General features: G+C 40.7%; 1 protein-coding gene across 1 annotated transcript in view; it reads left to right on the top strand.

Moving 5' to 3' along the window:
• LOC124805746 (myrosinase 1-like) overlaps window positions 1-6489 on the top strand; it is an 86343-nt gene extending 79854 nt beyond the window's left edge. Inside the window, exon 11 of the mRNA XM_047266314.1 lies at window positions 6363-6489. Within this exon, the coding sequence (XP_047122270.1) occupies window positions 6363-6489 (127 nt within the window). The remainder of the gene's footprint in view (window positions 1-6362) is intronic.
• Window positions 6490-14460: the final 7971 nt, after the last annotated feature.

Genomic DNA, 14460 nt, shown 5'->3' with positions numbered 1-14460 from the left:
TACCTGACAGACTTTTCATGAATGTTATTACACAGGTTCTTCTTTCATATCAGCGACTTTACACGGCTGCTTGCCATGAAGGTCCTTCAACAACTCTCTTACATGCTATTTCCATTCCAACAAGCCTGTAACCATTGGCGCCCACATCTAGGCTAGTGTAAATGATCCCATACATTCTCTTTTCATACGCTTGACATCACACTCTTAACTATTCTAATTGGTCTCATACTTTCTCTTTGCACATTCTTGGTGTCCCCTGTTAGACTAGTCTAAGTGGTCCCAAAGATTAAATGACGGTACAGATGTTTGCATTGTTGTGAATGTGAAGGTGGGTAACTGATTACGGATGCGTTACCAGTGGATGAAGTCTTTTCCTCACTCTTATCCATGTGTGATGGCAACCTGTGTGTATGACTGTACATATTGCCGTCCTAATTAAACAGAATATCTTGAAGAAGGGTTACAACCAAGAAGTGTTTATTTAATTCAGTGAATGGTTTCACCAGGCAGTAGCAAACACCCTCTATCAAAATCACCAAAGAAAATAATACTGTTGCAAATAGGCGGGTGACTTGCGAAGTTGTCACATTAATAGTTCTGCTAGTCAAACAGCTAGGAACGAAATACTGACTAAAGAAGAATTCTCTGGTACAGGCATGAATTCAGATTATAATCAAGTAAGACTGAGTTTTGGGATGAAATTTTAGAGTGTACGGGAAAATGGGAGTTCATAATCGTCTCTGAGATACATAAGCTGAAAATAATTCTAAGAAAAAGAGGTTTAAGGAATGAAACGAGAAGCATTTTTTCCTGGAAATGAAATCATGTATACGAATAATGAAATGAGTGTGGAACGTCCGAGATTGAGAGGTAGTGTGTGAGGCTGAGAGCGGAAATTTAGAGAAACGTTAAAAATAATCTTGTTGAAGTCAAACTCGTGTTAAACTGTTCAGCATGTGGGAAAAGTTACCAAAGGAATAAACTGTGTAGTATACGATAAAGATGGTCCATACAAGAGTGTAACAAGATGGAGGGAGAAATCGTATGCGGCAAATGTAGCAAGTAATACGATTACATATTTTTGTGATTTTTTCTCTTATTGCTCAGAAAATAAAGGTGATTTTTTTACCTTTAAACAGAAATATTTTCCACTGAAAACCCCAACCACCCTAAAGAAATCAGCATAATTTGACTTCCAGATCGATTAAGCGCAATGCTATTTTGAAGCCACCTGTAACGTTTTCTCTAATAAAATGCATGAGGGGAGCAGTTGCTCGTCTGTTGTAAACTCTTTGTTCCAGATGCCATTGTAAGTGAAAAGAGGAGACTTGATAATTATTGTTTATATCCAGCCTACATTTATCGCCGCATCGTCCACTAATGATTCTTTGGGGTTCAAGAGTTGTGTAGGTTAATATTTCCTCTGCACTCCGTTTTGAAACAACCTCCATTTGCTCGAATTCTTGCTGTAATAAACTGTTCTATACGAAGGATTTAATGAAGTGTCTTTCTCTTCACTTTACTTCAAAATAAACACTGCAAACGGTGTAAATATCTGTTCATGGGTAGTTCAGGATGCTACCTCAGAGTGAAGTTGGTAACACAGTGCACGATTAAAGCTTGTATTATTGCATTACAGATATATTACGAGGCAGTGTCAAATAAAAAATCGGCTTTAAACGTTAGTTACATCGAATCATAGAGCTATTACCATGTTTCTTAGATAATTTCCGCTAAATTGCGGTGATGCGAAAGCACTGTGGGTCACTTACCTACTATCTGCGAAGAGAAACGGTTCACTCACTGACTAGCGATAAGCCCATTTTATAAATTCGTAGACTTTATCTTGCAGTAAGGAAACGCTTGAAGGAACTCACGCAAAAGGTAAAAATTGCCTTTTCTGCTCCAACTTCTGTGACTTCTGCAGAGATACAGTTCGAAAATTCCAGTTCGCCGGTTTTCGTGCACCACATAATAGTCTCTGCTGCAATGCACCTCATAACTACCGGACTAATAGTTCTTTGGGCATGTGAAAAAAAATGGTTCAAATGGCTCTGAGCACTATGGGACTTAACATCTATGGTCATCAGTTCCCTAGAACTTAGAACTACTTAAACCTAACTAACCTAAGGACAGAACACAACACCCAGCCATCACGAGGCAGATAAAATCCCTGACCCCGCCGGGAATCGAACCCGGGAACCCGGGCGTGGGAAGCGAGAACGCTACCGCACGACCACGAGATGCGGGCGGGCATGTGAAAGCAGACAGTTGCAAGTGATCACATTATCAGTCATGATTTAGCCATAGTTATCTTCAATGAATAAGTTAGTGCGTTGTATTAACGTATTTTCGCACTAGACGAATGTCAGGACTTCGTTTGGGTTGTTGTTGTTGTGGTCTTCAATCCTGAGACTGGTTTGATGCAGCTCTCCATGCTACTCTATCCTGTGCAAGCTTTTTCATCTCCCAGTACCTACTGCAACCTACATCCTTCTGAATCTGCTTAGTGTATTCATCTCTTGGTCTCCCTCTACGATTTTTACCCTCCACGCTGCCCTCCAATACTAAATTGGTGATCCCTTGATGCCTCAGAACATGTCCTACCAACCGATCCCTTCTTCTGGTCAAGTTGTGCCACAAACTTCTCTTCTCCCCAATCCTATTCAATACTTCCTCATTAGATACGTGATCTACCCATCTAATCTTCAGCATTCTTCTGTAGCACCACATTTCGAAAGCTTCTATTCTCTTCTTGTCCAAACTATTTATCGTCCATGTTTCACTTCCATACATGGCTACACTCCATACGAATACTTTCAGAAATGACTTCCTGACACTTAAATCAATACTGGATGTTAACAAATTTCTCTTCTTCAGAAACGCTTTCCTTGCCATTGCCAGCCTACATTTTATATCCTCTCTACTTCGACCATCATCAGTTATTTTGCTCCCCAAATAGCAAAACTCCTTTACTACTTTAAGTGCCTCATTTCCTAATCTAATTCCCTCAGCATCACCCGACTTAATTAGACTACATTCCATTATCCTTGTTTTGCTTTTGTTGATGTTCATCTTATATCCTCCTTTCAAGACACTGTCCATTCCATTCAACTGCTCTTCCAAGTTCTTTGCTGTCTCTGACAGAATTACAATGTCATCGGCGAACCTCAAAGTTTTTATTTCTTCTCCATGAATTTTAATACCTACTCCGAATTTTTCTTTTGTTTCCTTTACTGCTTGCTCAATATACAGATTGAACAACATCGGGGAGAGGCTACAACCCTGTCTTACCCCCTTCCCAACCACTGCTTCCCTTTCATGTCCCTCGACTCTTATAACTGCCATCTGGTTTCTGTACAAATTGTAAATAGCCTTTCGCTCCCTTTATTTTACCCCTGCCACCTTTAGAATTTGAAAGAGAGTATTCCAGTCAACATTGTCAAAAGCTTTCTCTAAGTCTACAAATGCTAGAAACATAGGTTTGCCTTTCCTTAATCTTTCTTCTAAGATAAGTCGTAAGGTCAGTATTGCCTCACGTGTTCCAGTGTTTCTACGGAATCCAAACTGATCTTCCCCGAGGTTGGCCTCTACCAGTTTTTCCATTCGTCTGTAAAGAATTCGTGTTAGTATTTTGCAGCTGTGACTTATTAAGCTGATAGTTCGGTAATTTTCACATCTGTCAACACCTGCTTTCTTTGGGATTGGAATTATTATATTCTTCTTGAAGTCTGAGGGTACCCCTATTTGACTCTGTGTTTATAACCCTGTAGTCACCTGACCAGAAGTCTTGTTCCTCCTGCCACCGAACTTCACTAATTCCCACTATATCTAACTTCAACCTATCCATTTCCCTTTTTAAATTTTCTAACCTACCTGCCCGATTAAGGGATCTGACATTCCACGCTCCGATCCGTAGAACGCCGGTTTTCTTTCTCCTGATAACGACATCCTCTTGAGTAGTCCCCGCCCGGAGATCCGAATGGGGGACTATTTTACCTCCGGAATATTTTACCCAAGAGGACGCCATCATCATGTAATCATACAGTAAAGCTGCATGCCCTCGGGAAAAATTACGGGTATGTTCTGAAATGTCGCATCATGTTATTTGCCTGTGTTCCCTTCAGCATTGAACTGAAGAGCTCGGAACATCAGTTCTTGTCGTCCCATCAACGTGCTTGTGAGGCTATATTTTAGCACAAAGAAACGTTCCACCATATGGTCCACAAATGTTCATTATATGGCTTGGAAAATAGGGACGCATGAGGTACACTGTCTTTCGTGACGATTGCGACACATACAAATGGGATGAGAGCTGGTGAAAACTGTATCTTGATACCAGTGTGGGAGGGTGATAAGAGACAATGGAATAACAATCACTGTTTTTTTATGAGGTATTACTTGTGTCTGTGGTCGGAACTGCTAGACTTACGATGTCGTGAACAAGAATTTTATATTCTCCGCGATTTCCCTAGATCACTTTCCACTCTAGCTCAAAAGGAACAATGATGTACATAACTACAGTACCAGAAGGAAAAATGACGTTCATTACTCCCACATCATTAAGGTTATCTTTAGCACAAAAAGGGATACACAATGCGGCAACTAACATTTTTCAAAACTTACCCAACGATACAAAATGTCTGATAGCAAAGTAAAATTTTTAAACAAAGTGTAAAAAATTCTGCTTGACAGCTCCTTCTATTCCGTAGAAGAATTTCTGTTGTTGTAATGTGTAAAATATACACCTGTATTTAAAATTTTTTGAAACAGTTTGTCTTGATTCTATTGGAATGTTAAATTTCTTTCCATAATAAAACAGTCCCAACCGCACTTCCTAAACTGGCACCCTGTCCTAGCCAGCTTCAGCAGACTCCCCAGTAGTAAGCTATCTCATGAATACCAGAACAGTGGTCGAAACCAGTCAGCAGTAAGTAAATAAACATCTTTAGGGGTTTAGGACTGTTCCACTACATAAAAACTTACATCTGCGTCTTTTAAAAAAAATCTGTAACTAAACGATATCTTTATTCCATGAAACTTGTTGTGCAAAAATTTTTTCTAACCTAAAAATCAAGAGAAAACGTAATATATAACTTACTTTTAACTACTACATAATGCTTTTAGTTTTTGTATGTATATAAAAACTGCTTCATAAATGAAAGAGGTGAAACGCATATCGCAAAAGCAAACTGCCTCCCATTTAGTTGCAAAGACGGAATTTACCTTCATGAATCCACGGAAAACAAAAGAAAGAAAAACCTTATAAATGTTTTGCATGTAGCCACAGTTGCAAATTAAGCCTTTGAGACCCTTTTGCTGCACTTGTGTACATTAACTTTTAATATGTCTTAGCTGCAACAGAAGTATTTTTCCCTTTTTGCCTTTGGGAACTTGAGGTATACATTTGTGAATGTTCACCATTTCCATCATGCGCAAGTGCTGCCAGCTGTTGGTCATGAGTATGAAAATATAAGCTAGTAAATGTGGCAGTGTGCAGCCACTCGTGACCACCAGAAAACACGAATCTGATTAGTTTGCTATATTTCACAGTATAATTGACTATTGTTATTGTTCTTTTGGATGATAATAATTGAAAAATAATTTCATAATTTATTACAATAAAGAACATTTAGTAATTAGTTAATTTAGTCCATAGAATGAAGCCAAGTTACAAATTATATTTTGAAAACAAATTTTTGTATAAATATTGCACCTAAAATCATTAAAAAATCACCCAAGACCATTACCACATAAAGAGTAATTTTATTCCCACCAGAAATAATTCTGGTTTGAAAGGTTTAATTTGCGATGTGAATGTAAAATGACTCGTTCCACATTATTATGATTTATTGTGTAAATAGTCCATGGAAGACGTAACTAAATAACGAAAGTTTCGGAATGGCTTTTTTACCACAAAAATTTTTGGTTCCTTCAGCCATTCTCCTAGTTAGCATCTAGTGGTCTTTCTTTGACGTTCCAATATCGTCGAAGCCTTAAACATCGTCTTTCCTGCTTTTCTTCCTACACAGAATATAACCTTTCGAACTGCCTTCACCTGAACTATCAGGCCGAATTTATTCGTAACTACAATGCCAAATTTTTTTCTTGCTGGATAGCGAATAGTATTTCGTCCATGACTTCACTTTTGTACTATCATGTTGTCGTCTTGAGAAATATAGACTCAAGTAATCCGACTATTGATACTGTGTCCGTGTGTGTGTGTGTGTGTGTGTGTGTGTGTGTGTGTGTGTGTGCTAGTGTGTGTGTGGTACGTGGTTTTGCACTACTGTTGTGTGCTACTGGTCAATAACATAAGTAATAACTGTTGATGTTTGATATGCTTCTGTTCTTGTTTGCAGTGTGAAATTCGGTATCTACCACGTGGATTTCAACAGTACTGAGAGGACAAGGACGCCAAAGGCCTCGGCAAGCTTTCTTGCTGGCATCTACAGGAATATGAGTGTACCAGAAGAATACTTCCAGTAATTGTCTCGATGTAAATTAACCATGAAAAATTTCCAAATAAATGTTCTAAGTATTAAGTGCTTCTACAATTAAATAATGACACATACAGTTAACAGCGTGGTTCCTATAATAAAAAGGACTACTATCGGCAGCACTACCTTACCTCGTCACTGCGTTCCTGAGTAATCTCTTTTTCGTCGATAAAACAATGATACCACCAACATCTGAAGACGAAATGTTATCCTTATACATTTTCCAGACAAAAAAGAAGAAAATACTTTCTTGTACACCGGCGTTTTAATTTGCAACCCAACCAACAAAATTTTACTTGGTTATTTGTGGTTCCCTCTCATTTTTCTATCTGTGATTTACTTTGGGATATATTTGTGTCTTTCATAAAACGTCAGCATCTTTGCGGTGCTTTTCAGAGGCTGAAATATCAGACACAGCATTAGCAGGATCCACGAAATGAACATGAGCTGTCATGTGAACATCACAGTTATATGTTACTGATATCTTACTCAACTTCTTGTCTGTTATTTGGATATCTCGCGTGAATCAGTGATAGTTAACAGAGCTGTCGCTCTCTCAGGATAGCAGCCACTGTATAAAAGATATTGCGTGCCAGTATACTTCCTTTCTAAAGTGTAATAAAATGGAACACCTACAATAGTTCTTGCGGTGTTACTTGTTATATGGCTAGTAGTTTCGGTGATTCGGTACACCATGTTCAAACCTTAACTGACACTGATGGTTGGGTTAAATACAATTCTACACACAATTCCATCAGTGGCCAACATCTACGAACTGGTTTCTATACAGTGTGTCCGCAGCTCGTGGTCGTGCGGTGGCGTTCTCGCTTCCCACGCCCGGGTTCCCGGGTTCGATTCCCGGCGGGGTCAGGGATTTTCTCTGCCTCGTCATGACTGGGTGTTGTGTGATGTCCTTAGGTTAGTTAGGTTTAAGTAGTTCTAAGTTCTAGGGGACTGATGACCATAGCTGTTAAGTCCCATAATGCTCAGAGCCATTTGAACCTATACACTGTAAATATGATGTTGTCTCTCCAACCATCAACAACATCGTAGTTACAGTCTACGGAAACCAGTTCATAGATGTTGGCCATTGATGGAATCGCAGTAGCCATATAATAAATAACATGGAAAGGACGGCTGTAGGAGCTCCATTTCATTACGTAAGTGAGGGGTCGAAGTCCCTCAAACATTCAATCAGAAGGAAGGACATACAAAAACTTCTCTAAAGCGCCATCCTTATGTTATCAATTCATTCTCAGCGATTATATTTCTGTTTTTTGGAGCGTATCATCATCTGACACTCTTATCATTAGAAATGAAGATAGACATGCCAACTTTATAGGAGATACTGAATAAGGATAGTAAGGATGGTTTTTCTTCTCTTCTTAGTCACTCTCATTTTCATCACCAGTGATAAAAATGAGATCGCTCACAAATCCTTCATACTGAAGACCCATGGAACTATTTGACCTGTCTCAGAATGTTTCCACTGTCGTGTGGTTCCATTGCTTCACAAGCGCTATAAAAACATTCCAATGCGAACACAAATCACTGAGATCATCCTTTGTAAAATTTACGAAACACTAACGTCACTGTATTTGTTACATAGCCAAGCTATATGAAACAGAAAAGTTTCATCAGCAAAAACAGCATTTCTGTAAGTTGATAATAAGGTGAAGCAGAGACGCTGTTCGACATTCAGATAACTCAAAATTACAAGGTATTCGAAAAGTCACGTACAGCCTAAGTACCAAAGTATATATATATATATATATATATATATATATATATATATATATATATACATATATATATATTTATAATATATTTTTATTTCATAATCTTACATACATTGTGTACAGCATATACTACAAATGGTTGCTCTGCTCAGTAACGCATGCGCGTACTTGTTTTATGATGTTACATGCCGCTCTGCGGAGTACTTTGGTGCTCAAGTAGTTAACCTCCGTAGCTATCTTAATTTTTATTTCCGCCACTATGTGTGACTTGTTTCTACAGACCCTTCAAGACAGTCCAGCAGGAGGAAGTCCAGAGACGTTAAATCGTCAGAACGCGGTGGCAATCATTCTTCCGAGATGATTCGAACACTAAACAGTTCGCCTTCGAGATGAACTGTTTCATTGTATGTGTGACAATTATCAACGCTCTGGTGTACCTGGAAGTAACTAGAAATAAACTATTCATGTATCCACTAACCTGAACCACGCCTTACCAGTGAGGAACCACGGTCCAGTTGCGAAATTCCATCCCCAAAATCACGTAGGACTACAATACGATAATCGCGTTTCTTTATCCGGTGCCTTCTATTCCTATACGCTGTGAACATAATATGCTCGAAATTTCAACTTCTGCATTGCTTTCCGTGCTCTACCATACGAAATCTGACCCGCGACAGACAGTCTCCTCAAATGTTTGAAGGCTACCGCAGCATCGCATCCCTCACCTCAGGCAGTTTAACGTCCGTCAAAATCGCCGGTCTCTCGGTTCTCCCTTCTTGTCTGTAACTAATTCGCATTCCCGGAAACGGGCAATTAATGTTGTCAAATGGTTCAAATGGCTCTGAGCACTATGGGTCTTAACTTCTGAGGTCATCAGTCCCCTAGAACTTAGAACTACTTAAACCTAACTAACCTAAGGACATCACACACATCCATGCCCGAGGCAGGATTCGAACCTGCGACCGTAGCAGTCGCGCGGTTCCAGACTGTTGCGCCTAGAACCTCTCGGCTACTCCGGCCGGCTAACGTCGTCATTGTTGAACTGTTCCTCAATGCAGCACCAAGATATTTCTCACGAAATGTGTCTGCAACAGGTGCCTACGGACGGCTGGCATAATACTGTGTAACAATGAAAAAATGTAGCTCTTGGGAAAATGACAGGTTTACCAACCTGAAAATTACCGAACTATCAGTTTAATAAGTCACGGCTGCAAAATACTAACGCGAATTCTTTACAGACGAATGGAAAAACTAGTAGAATCCGACCTCGGGGAAGATCAGTTTGGATTCCGTAGAAATGTTGGAACACGTGAGGCAATACTGACCCTACGACTTATGTTAGAAGCTAGATTAAGGAAAGGCAAACCTACTTTTCTAGCATTTGTAGACTTAGAGAAAGCTTTTGACAATGTTTACTGGAATACTCTCTTTCAAATTCTAAAGGTGGCAGGGGTAAAATACAGGGAGCGAAAAGCTATTTACAATTTGTACAGAAACCAGATGGCAATTATAAGAGTCGAGGGACATGAAAGGGAAGCAGTGGTTGGGAAGGGAGTGAGACAGGGTTGTAGCCTCTCCCCGATGTTATTCAATCTGTATATTGAGCAAGCAGTGAAGGAAACAAAAGAAAAATTCGGAGTAGGTATTAAAATCCATGGAGAAGAAATAAAAACTTTGACGTTCGCCGATGACATTGTAATTCTGTCAGAGACAGCAAAGAACTTGGAAGAGCAGTTGAATGGAATGGACAGTGTCTTGAAAGGAGGGTATAAGATGAACATCAACAAAAGCAAAACAAGGATAATGGAATGTAGTCGAATTAAGTCCGGTGATGCTGAAGGAATTAGATTAGGAAATGAGACACTTAAAGTAGTAAAGGATTTTTGCTATTTGGGGAGCAAAATAACTGATGATGGTCGAAGTAGAGAGGATATAAAATGTAGACTGGCAATGGCAAGGAAAGCATTTCTGAAGAAGAGAAATTTGTTAACGTCGAGTATAGATTTAAGTGTCAGGAAGTCGTTTCTGAAAGTATTTGTATGGAAGTGGAACATGGACGATAAATAGTTTGGACAAGAAGAGAATAGAAGCTTTCGAAATGTGGTGCTACAGAAGAATGCTTAAGATTAGATGGGTAGATCACATAACTAATGAGGAAGTACTGAATAGGATTGGGGAGAAGAGAAGTTTGTGGCACAACTTGACTAGAAGAAGGGATCGGTTGGTAGGACAGGTTCTGAGCCATCAAGTGATCACAAATTTAGTATTGGAGGGCAGCGTGGAGGGTAAAAATCGTAGAGACCAAGAGATGAATACACTAAGCAGATTCAGAAGGATTTAGGTTGCAGTAGGTACTGGGAGATGAGGAAGTTTGCGAAGGTAGAGTAGCATGGAGGGCTGCATCAAACCAGTCTCAGGACTGAAGACCACAACAACAACAACAACCAATGAACTGCGCAGTATTACGGACACCATGTTGTGTGGTACCCATTACATTGCCATATTCGTATCCTGTCGTTTTTACCTGTGGTGCTATCTTGTAGTGGCTGATCGAACTAACATAATGTAAAACTCATATAGATGCACGAAACATGCACCAAATTCCACCGTCACAATCTAACGTTACGCGTATGTGGACGAGCTATACGGCCTTCTGAAGCTGATAGGAGATGAATTTACTTGTGTGGTTGACTGCTGGTCGGCAGGTCCAACAAGGCGGACGGTATGGCGCTGCCCGGGTTAAAAAGACGAATGGTGCTCGGCTGTGAAACAGGTAAAAAGGAGTGCAGGGAACTGGGATGGTTGTTGAGCTGGAAGAAGGCAAAACTCTCTCTGTAGTAACAAGTGTGATTGGGTCGTGTCGTGTCAGGCTGACCACGAACGTTTCAAAGCGATATGCAATAGAACAAACATATAAGAAAGGTAGTAGGAAAGGCGAATGGTCGACTTCGGTTTATTGGGAGAATTCTAAGTAAGCGGAGCTCATCTATAAAGGAAACCACCACTAGGACGACCGGCACTTTGTACTGCTGGGATCCCCACCACATTGGGTTGAAGGAAGACATCGAAGCAGTGGAGAGGTATATTGCTAGATATGTGACCTGTATTTTCGGTCAGAACTCAAGCACCCCACAAATACTTCGTGAACTGAAATCGGAATCCCTGGAGGGAAGATGATGTTCTTTCTTCGAAACGCTATTGAGAAAAGTTAGAGAACAGAGATCTGAGCCGGCCGGGATGGCCGAGCGGTTCTAGGCGCTACAGTCTGGAATCGCGCGACCGCTACGGTCGCAGATTCGAATCCTGCCTCAGGCATGGATGTGTATGATGTCCTTAGGTTCGTTAGGTTGAAGTAATTCTAAGTTCTAGGGGACTGATGACCTCAGAAGTTAAGTCCCATAGTGCTCAGAGCCGTTTGAACCAGGGATCTGACGTTGACTGCGCAACGATTCTACTGCCGCCAACGTACATTTCGCACAGGACTACATAAGTTAGGGCGCGTATGAAGGCTACCCTCCCTTTATTTGCTAGTGGAACAGGATAGGAAATTAATAGAAGTGGTACAAGGTACCCACCGCCATACACCATACGGTGGCTTTCCGATTATGTATGTAGCTGTAGATGTAGACACACATTTATTTTCATGTGCAGCTGCTGCCTATTCGCGAGGGTTTGTGGGATTATGTTCCAAGGAACTCGGAGCAAAAGAAATAAGTCTTACGAAATATTTTTTTTTTAAGCTGCTTGTGAAATAACAAAAATAAAGGCAGTTTGTTCGAAAATGCACGTCTGTGAAATAAAAGTGTGCTGCTGAGTACCACTAAACAGCGTGTTGCACCTCAGCGATCCTCTTGGTATTTTCTAAGTGTGTGACGATGTGACCCGTGCCCGCGTACTGTACGTTTCAACTGGTCACAGGCGTAATCAATCGCATTCACTTCAGTAGAAACCGCAGGTCATTCCAATTGGTTGACTGCTGCCTACTCAAGAATGGGCACTACGAGCTAGATACGTTGTGCACGTTTATCGTCATCTGGACACATGATTCAGTCTCCGAAATTGTATTATTGGACATCCGGATGGAGAATTGCGTCCTGATACTGTCCAGCTTCCGAATTAGCCTCGATAACATGTGGAGCGTCCTACTTCCAAATGTTTTACCGGCCCAAAACCTGCCTGACCTACTTGATGCTAAATCCGTGGGTTTGTATGGCTGAGAGTGCTGATACATGATTCCTTAATCGTGCCACACTTACACACCATATCTTAAATACCATAAAAAAGGAAGCGGGATGGAATCATGGTTGGTAGTCACAATTTATAATTAAGACAGTTTATTGACATTACACCTGTTTAAAAAATTGACAGTTAAAAATTGTGAACGAGCCACTAGATAAAACTTTGCAAATACAGTTAGAAACTCTCATATAGGTCTTCCCTCAAAATAAATATAATGAAAACAATTACAAGTAAAGGGTGACGTAATAACACTTGAACACTAGTGCCAAGCTAAGATGCCATTACATGACATGATAGAATCACTTAAAGAAATGAAAAAAACTATCAACAGAAACACTGACCTTTAAAAAATACATGTTCATGTGCTCAGACGTGTTAGTAAAAAATCACTAGAAAAAGCTGCATAAGGAACTCAGCAGATGCTATGCACTTTAAGATTTAGCCAGCTGCTAGTCCGTAATATTTAAGAAAACAAATTCGTATAGAAACAGGTTACATAGAATGTATGTATCTACCAGCTTAACCCGCCTTGACGGAAGGAAGATAAATACTAAACTTTGGAAGACGATAAGTGAACAACTCCGGTTGTGGCCAGGTTCTTAAACACTGCCAGGCCTAGACCTCGGATGACATTTCACTCCCCGCCAAGAAAAGTTTCTGTCCGAATCACAAAGACACTCCAATAACTCTGAAACATAGAAACACTCGGCAGAACCTTTGACTCACTTACACATGGACAACTGTATTAATAGAGTGCAGGCTTTAAAAACTGCAACATAAAATCATTTGATTGCAAGAGACACAAAGCACTAGTAAAACTTCTGAGAAAATTTTCAAATAGCGGCCACCATTTGGCTAGGCCGACTGAACTCTTCCACACCGTCTTAAGGTTCGACTATGAAAGTCTCACCATAAGAATGGAGTTTAAAGTCTCCGAGTGCGTCGGTGAACGAACAATTACGACGACTTACTCCACATCAGGTACACAATACGAGGGAGCGGGTTCCACAGCTTCACCGCTTCCCGTCAAATTTTGTTCCCAGCGAAGTCACAGAACTTGTATCTCCAAGCCGCCCATGTCGCAAAACGCCCAACCAGTTTCACACCACAACGTGTAACGGTCATCACGCTCGTTCGGCAGCGGTTGACACTCGTCTCCCCGCGAATGTCACGAGATCTCGAGGGTTACCCGTCGAAGGCTAACAACCGACTCACTTCGCCCGCCAACCCGGAAGATAAGATACGCGAAAAGCAAAGGTAACTTAGCTCGACCACAGTCGAACTCAACGTCACATGAACAAAATAACACTGGCGCCAGCTCGCCACGACTCAAGTGCATTGATAAGCGACCACTACTACATCATTCTATGACGATTAAGTTGCAACCAGTTCCACAAGTCTGTCGCTTCTCACGACAGCCGTTGAATATTCCAGTGCCGTCGTAGTGGTTGCCGTCAATTCTGAGGGCCATTCCCATGGCTGCCAATCCCTGTTGCCGTCAAGTGACGGAGCGCGCACCGTCTAAAATTGAACCGGTCCTTGGAGGCACTATCAAAGACGATGCAAGTCGCACTATTGCATTCACGATTGGAGACACAACACCGTCTACTGAAATGCAATGAGAATGCAAGTTTACGTTACCTTTCATTACACCGGCGGCTGTATATAGGATTTCTCTGTTGTGAGAAGACTATTCAGCTGGGAGATTTGGAGAAGAATGCGGATTATGAACTTGTTTCAAAACCTTTTAGGGCAATTTATAAAATCCTTTTTACACTTCGTCTCCAATTAAAAAAGTCCATAATGTCTTCAACAAGCAAAAGAAGTAGAAATTGCTGATTTACATGGGTGAGACTACATGCAAATGGTAATGTAGAAAATACACACATCAACAAAAGTTTTACGTCACCCAGATATGTCGTGCAGGTGGGTTGCTAATGTGACTGCTGCTGTACCGATCGGAACATCACCTCTAACGATGT

This window comes from Schistocerca piceifrons, chromosome 7 (genome assembly GCF_021461385.2).
Source record: "Schistocerca piceifrons isolate TAMUIC-IGC-003096 chromosome 7, iqSchPice1.1, whole genome shotgun sequence".
Taxonomy (NCBI): domain Eukaryota; kingdom Metazoa; phylum Arthropoda; class Insecta; order Orthoptera; family Acrididae; genus Schistocerca; species Schistocerca piceifrons.
The sequence above is the reverse complement of the archived record's forward strand: the minus strand, read 5'-3'. Positions and strand labels throughout refer to the sequence as shown.